Genomic DNA, 7,123 nt, shown 5'->3' with positions numbered 1-7,123 from the left:
AAAATGAGTAAATGTCTGAAATTAAGTGTATTTACACTTAATTTGAGCAGGCAAATAAGATGGTTTGCCAATGGAATTAGTATTTTGACTTTTAAAATAAGATAGTTACCGGTAGATATTATGCGCTTGAAATAAGACAATGCAATATTTTTTTCTTTTTTTAAATGTAAATTGTCTTGTTCCATTGGAAAAGTGTCTCACTTATCTCCTCAATTCTAGAAAAAATGCACTTATTTTAAGAAAAAATTAACCATTTAGATTTCATTTTTTGCAGTGTAGGATTATGAGTAAAAACAATAGTATCAAGAAAAAATGCACTTATTTTAAGAAAAAAATGAGATTTATTTATTTATTTATTTTTTTGCAGCGTACCAAAAAGAGTCAAATTTCCATCATTCCCAAACAGACGTAGAAATGAACCTGGATCTGAGCGGCCATTTCCAACGTATATTATCTGGCATGATTCCCATTCTGTGAAGTTTACGAGTGAAAACCCGTCTATGTAATCATTTGGACTGTGTTCATTTATTCCTGGCTTCTCTTATACATTTATTGGAGTGTTAAAAATTTTTCCACTCTTCTTTACAAATGACAGCTCAGATCTCGCCATCCTTTAATCTTCAATTCTTTCCAACTGGTAAAGAGTGCATCAGCTTTATGAAGGGTTGTAGATTTATAAACTTGGGATTTAAACTGGTAAATATGTCATGTATCTATAAATTTGGGATTTGGACTGATGGATTTGTGGTTCATACTTGTAAAGCTGTGATTTGTATCCATTCATTTGTAATTTCTTCTAGTATAATTATAATTGATACAGGTACATTTGTAATGTGTACTTTTAAATGTATTTTTTATACAAGTAAATATACAATAAATCTTTATAAAGCTGTGATTTGCACCCATAAATTTGTGGTTCACAATTTTACAAACATGATTCATACTGAGAAACTTGTCATTTTGTCCTCACATTCATAAGTTCTAAACTATTCTCACAGATTATCTAATGTCACCTATGTATTACAGAGGCGTAGCCAGACATTTTTATAAGGGGGGCCAGGCACTCACCAATGTACACTGAGGGGTGGCCGAAAGTGGATAGGCACCAAAACCTATGGGTCAGTTTACACTGTTCCAACAGGAAAATTAAACAGCAAAATATATATATTTTCTAAATAAAGACAAACTATACTTTCCTACAGTCTTTGCTAACAAACAGACGCATATATTTAAACATTCGTAATTTCTAGATAAAAGGTATAGTGGATAAAACTATTTCCGTTTTGAGTTCTGGGGCGTAAATCTTTTCCATTACTTACCCACTCCTATGAATAAACTTCTGGATAAAATTGACATTTACAAGCACTAATATCTACATAAATTAACTCCTGTATGACTTGCAGAGAGATCATTTTCTCTTTACCCCATAAAACACAAAATCTAGTTCTGAAAAGAGCATGAATTCTTTACTTATCATCTTTGATGTTAGCATATTGATGTGTATAATTAATCACAAAAAATGTAAATGTTTTGAATATTCCACTTAAGAATATTACTGCTGCCACCATCTGTATAGGGCTCGGGATCCGCGTTGCATTGTGGGACGTGGCGGCCATATTGAGGGCTACGCGAACGTAAACATAGCTCTGATACAACGTTGTTGTTGAAAGAGGAGACGTAGAAGTAGAGAGAAAAAATACGTTAAAATCCCGAAAAGGATCTGGAATTTACCGGGAAACATTAAATAGAGAAGCCACGGATGTTGACAAACACACGCAAAGTGCTTACGTCATGACGACCAAGCCCTATTAGAGGGAAATTAAATGGTAGGGGTGGCCAATGATTGGCTAAGGGTTGCCATGGCCACCCCTGGCCCTTCATCTAGCTCCGCCCGACCAGTTGATAATCAAGAAATCTTAAACAATTAGCTTAAAGATGATTTTCTGGCCCTTGTGGCCTTTATTTTATTAATTTGAAACATAGACAGTAATGAAAGGGAGATGAGCAAAAGATCATAAGGCTGGGACTCGAACCTGTGATGGCTGAGTTGAGGACCGAAGCGTCTGACCATAGGCACGCCTTTCCCCCGCACCGCCACCGCATCCCAGATACACTACATATACGTTTTTATTGACAGCTATCTTGCCTTATAAACGCGGAGCAAACCTGTTTGAGGAGTTTTGAGACAGGAGCCAATGTTTGGAGCTCATTGCTTTTCCAACAGAAAGCATAGCTGCATTTCTCTTTTCCTCTTCTCAGGTATGTGTTTAAAAAAAAAAGATCTCATGAAGAATCATTTGATAAAACGTTTTTATTTGTAATGATGCGTTTAGAAAATGCTGAAACATAAACAGTAACATAGAAATGACAGACAGTAATAGACAGAAAAAAAAACATAAATATTAAATTAACACATTTTTGCAAAGTATAGATTCTATATTACAGCCTTTGGTCTGGAACAGAAGCCAGGTTGAAACACAGATCCAGCGTCTGACTAGGTCTCATCTCCACACAGATTTTAAACAGCTAGTGTTTTGCTATCTGCTACCTTCACCAATTAATAAAGACCATCATATATTCACCAAAGTCCTCCAGCCCTGTGTGATTTTCAACTATTTTCTACTTTCAGAGTTTCTTTTTCTTCCTTTTTTGCATAAGATACAGTATAGGTAGAATGGAAGGCAAAAGAAATCACACCAAGCACCTGGAACTGTACAGAGAGGCACTTGAGCCCTTAACGCCTCTGGTTTGGCATCGTGATGTTTGGCACATGAGGGTGGCTTTGCACTTTGATCTGAGTGTGTGAAGGTGTGTGTGTGTGTGTGTGTGTGCAGAGGAGAGTTAAAGAAAGAGCCCTGTGCAGCAAAACATTCAGTACCCGCTGTCCAGTTATAGGCTGCTATGCATCGGAAAGTAACCGCTGCAAAAGGAAGGGGGGACTCACATTCCACACATTTACACTGAGACAGAGTGACGACTGGACAGCTGTCGGCTGAAGTTTAACATTAAAGTTTTTACTCATCTATCAAGGCAGCCCGCTAAAGGGGCCACGGTCTCTACAGAAGAAAAACAAAAACTTTACTTTCCAAAGTTCATCCAACACTTTGCACCTTCTGTGGTGTTCAGGAGGCTAGTGGAGTTATCCTGGTAGAGGCACATGGGGGCTGAAGCCGCTATGATGATGAGGGGCTGGGGTCCCTCTTCTTCTTCTTCTTCTTCTTTCTGCTGCAGGGCTTGCAGACGCAGCACAGGATGCAGGGCGAGGCCAGCAGGAGGAGGGGGGATGTCACCAGCACGATGAGGCTGGCGCCCATCAGGAGGCCCACCACCTGCAGAAAAAAAACACAGATTTTACACTGCAATCGAGAAATAAATAAAAATGTCTTAAATTAAGTGTATTTACACTTAATTTGAGCAGGTAAATAAGATAGTTTGCCAATGGAATTAGTATTTTTACTCTTAAAATAAGATAATTAGATAATATGCACTTTAAATAAGACAATATGCAACATTTTTTCTTATTTTAATTGTAAATTGTCTTCTTTCATTGGAAAAATGTCTCACTTACTGTACCTCCTTAATTAAATAAAAGACGCACTTATTTAAAGAAAAAAAATGACTTATTTAGACTTCAAATTTTTGCAGAGTAACTCAAGGATCCAACATGACTGCCATAATTTAATGACAGTTGCTGCAAAAAAATTCCTAAATTCCCCTAAATCAAGGCAGAACACCCACCTGTTTAGAGCTGACTTTGATTGGTAGTCTGCTAATAAATCCAGGTGAAAAGCTGCTTTAAGCCAAATATTTTATAATTTCTTCAATTTTATGTAAATAAGATGATCTGCCAATAGAATAAGTATTTTTGCCCTTAAAATAAGATCCTTTAATATCAGGCTTGAAATGAGATTTGAGTTTTATTTGAGTTATTTTAATTTTAAGTGTTCCTATTCCATTGACAAATGTTCTTACCTGCTCAAATCAAGGAAAAAAAAACTTATTTCCAGAAAATTGGACTGAGCTAGACTTTAGTTTTTGCAGTGTAGTTTTTGCAGTGCTGATAGATTTTTGATTTTATATGATGGTTCTAATGTTTTAATGATTTCCTGTATACATAATTCATGTTTTAATGATTTTACTGCAATTTGTTCTGAAGTATAATAGGGTAACATGCCGGCGCCTCAAGGCAGCAGCCAAGAACAGCTCGGAATATGCCGTTTAAATGCTACAAATCAGACATCGATCCCGCGTCTATATGACCGCCAAAAGGCACAAAAGCGCACGGACCTCCTGAGGAGGATGAGGAGAGCCCACCTGCCCCCACCCATCCTCACCACCTTCTACAGCAGCTGAGACCAGCTGTCTCACTGTGTGGTGTGGAGGCTGCAGCGCCTCAGACTGGAAGAAAGTGAGAACAGCAGAGAGGATCATCAGGGCTCCTCTTCCCTCCATTAAAGACATTTCATCTCAGCGCTGCGTGGGGTGAAATGACCCCTCACCCCCCCACCATGGACTGTTCTCCCTGCTGCCCTCTGGGAAGAGGCTTCGAAGCATCCGATGCAGGACCAGCAGATTCCAGTTTCTTCCCAAATGGGGTTTAAAAAAAAAAAACCCTGAATGTTGGAAACTGTAAATCATATACAGTCTTATGTTTATATTTTATCACTGGGAACAATTGATATCTAGATTTGTCATTTTTTCTTAAAATAAATGCATTTGTTCCCTGACTCAGGAGGTAAAGGAGACATCTTGCCAATGGAACGAGACAATTTACACTTAAAATAAGAAAACACAATTGCATTGTCTTAATTCAATTGCATATTATCTAATTATCTTGTTTTAAGAGTAAAAAAACTCATTCCATTCGCAAACTCAAAATCTCATTTACCTACTGAAATTAACAGTAAATATCCTTAATTTAAGAACTTTTTACTTATTTCTAGATTGTTTTTTCCAGTCGGCTGCTTACTTTTTATCAGTGCTGCACTTTGAAAATGGAAATGTCTTGAAAGCTGTATTGAACGAAATGTGCTTTATATACACTGTGTACAAAATGACAAGTTTTTATGCTGCAAAGCACCCTGCTGCTAAAATGTTCTCTAAAAATAATTTTTTCTTACTTAATTTCTGATGGCTCATATCTCATGAAACCAAATATCTACATATTGCAACTAGTGCCTTCCCCAGGTGTGACATCATTTGTTTTGGAGCTGGTAGGGAGAGAGAAATGAAAACCCTTGCATGCCAGAACCTGCTTCTCAGACCGGCTGTTCTGGAGGCGGAGCTGCTCAAACAAAGACCTCACAGCTGAAATGAACAAACTTCCTGCTTGGCAACCTCACCTGTGTCCTGTTCCACATGACTGAGGCCCTGGAGTGTCCCAGCTTGTTTCTGCAGGGGCCCTTATCGTAATGCCGCAGGAAGATGTCGCCCTGCGTTTAGAACAAGTTAAAGAGCTCGTTGGGACAGATCAACGTTAGAACAATGCAGGTGTTTATTGCTCTGGGAGGCTTGAGACTCACATCCAGGTTCTGCAGACAGTACCAGCAGAACGTGTGTTTGCAGCTCTTACACAGCATCTGTGCACAGCCCTGGTTCCTCTCGATGTACACGCCACACATCGGGCACTGCTTGATGGACACGTCCGAGTCACTGTTGAGAGCATGAGGGTGCAACAGGAAAACAGTTATTGAGAGCATGAGGGCCGCTGGATTTTCCTCACCGATGTGAGGAATCTGTATTTAGCAGCCGAGCGAGGAGCTGGGCCTGAACTGGGTTAATTATTCAGGACAGAAGCGTCAGAGAGGGACTGTCCAAGTGCGCCCTGATTATTGTTCTCAGCGGCTCAAACAGGAAGAAACAGGAACAGCAGAGTGATAAAAATGCAGGATTTAAAACAATAAGATACAAATATGTTAAAGGAAGAACATAAAGAGAGGGAATCTGAGGAGGATTTTATTTTCTTTCCCTTCCTTGTTTTTTTTAATTTATTTATTTGAATTCAGACAATGCACATTCGTCAACATGTCGCCTTAAAGCATCAATGTAAATATCCTGAATTAGCACAGCAGCTAATTTGCGTTTGCTGTCCTAAGGCAGGTAAAAAAAAAACATAAACATTAAACAAGATCCTAATGGAGAACAGAGTGGGGAAAAAACAGATAAGACGCCAATAAAAATCACAATAACATTAGGTAAGCAGGGCCAAGAAAACAGATCAATTTACCTGTGAACACATGTCTGGTTAGCTTTCAACCAACATTAAAACTTCTGGTGGGCCCCCCCCCCCAGACCGTAATATGGCCTGGCAGTGTGTTCTCTGCCCGTGTTCCTCTGATGGACGAAACCATTCGACCAAATTAGGCTCTACACCGCTGAGCTCTGCTGTTTATTCTATTACTGTTTTTTTCGGCATATAAAATCTGTTAGGGGAGGAGCGAGTCAGTTTAAAGCACATCCATAAATATCTGATAACGATTAAAAATGTTGTATTGACTTCAAATGTTACAACAATGATAAATAAAAGCTTTTCTAGATTGGCCTGTGAGGTGTGAGACCCTGTGGTGTGGCAGTAGTTTATATGGCTAAATATCTCAGCATGCATACAAGCTTTGGCTGATTCTATAGTCTGAGAGGATCTTATATGTTTAAAGTTAGAAAGATTAAACTTAATTATATTGGAGATTGTCTTTACATTCTGCTCTAAGTTAGAATCAAAGACCACTCTAGAAATTTAAAATATTCAATCACATCCTGTCTGTATCTATTGATCATCACTCTCGACTGGTTGTCGGGAGAAAAAATCCGGACTGTTTTACTGATGTTAAGACGTAGTCAGGAGTCCTGGAGCCATACCTGTGTATGTGAGGCAGATTTTTTAGTTGTCAGCGTCCTCTCCTATGGAACCAACTACCAGTTTTAGTATGTGAGGCAGACACCCTGTCTTCTTTTAAGGCTAGGCTTTAAACTTTTCTTTTTGACAAAGCTTATAGTTAAAATGGCTCAGTTTATCCTGAGCTATCTCTATAGTTATGCTGCTATAGGCTTAGACTGCTGGAGGACATATGGACCCCCATTTCATCATTCTGCTTCATTCTATCTCTATTATTCCACTCTGCAGGGC

At 38.7% G+C, this 7,123-nt stretch overlaps 1 protein-coding gene across 1 annotated transcript in view; it reads right to left on the bottom strand.

Annotated features, from left to right (window-relative positions):
- Window positions 1–2,304: 2,304 nt before the first annotated feature.
- Window positions 2,305–7,123, bottom strand: part of LOC107090128 (E3 ubiquitin-protein ligase RNF144B-like) — a 28,415-nt gene continuing 23,596 nt past the window's right edge. Inside the window, exons 6-8 of the mRNA XM_015383329.1 lie at window positions 5,523–5,735; window positions 5,343–5,432; window positions 2,305–3,329 (exon numbers count right to left, since the gene is read on the bottom strand). Coding sequence (XP_015238815.1) covers window positions 3,174–3,329; window positions 5,343–5,432; window positions 5,523–5,735 — 459 coding nt within the window. The 3' untranslated portion in view covers window positions 2,305–3,173. The remainder of the gene's footprint in view (window positions 3,330–5,342; window positions 5,433–5,522; window positions 5,736–7,123) is intronic.

The sequence above is a fragment of the Cyprinodon variegatus genome, unplaced genomic scaffold, assembly GCF_000732505.1.
Source record: "Cyprinodon variegatus isolate N-32 unplaced genomic scaffold, C_variegatus-1.0 Scaffold282, whole genome shotgun sequence".
Lineage (NCBI taxonomy): Eukaryota > Metazoa > Chordata > Actinopteri > Cyprinodontiformes > Cyprinodontidae > Cyprinodon > Cyprinodon variegatus.
Note: the sequence above shows the minus strand (reverse complement) of the source record. Positions and strands in the feature narration are given on the sequence as shown.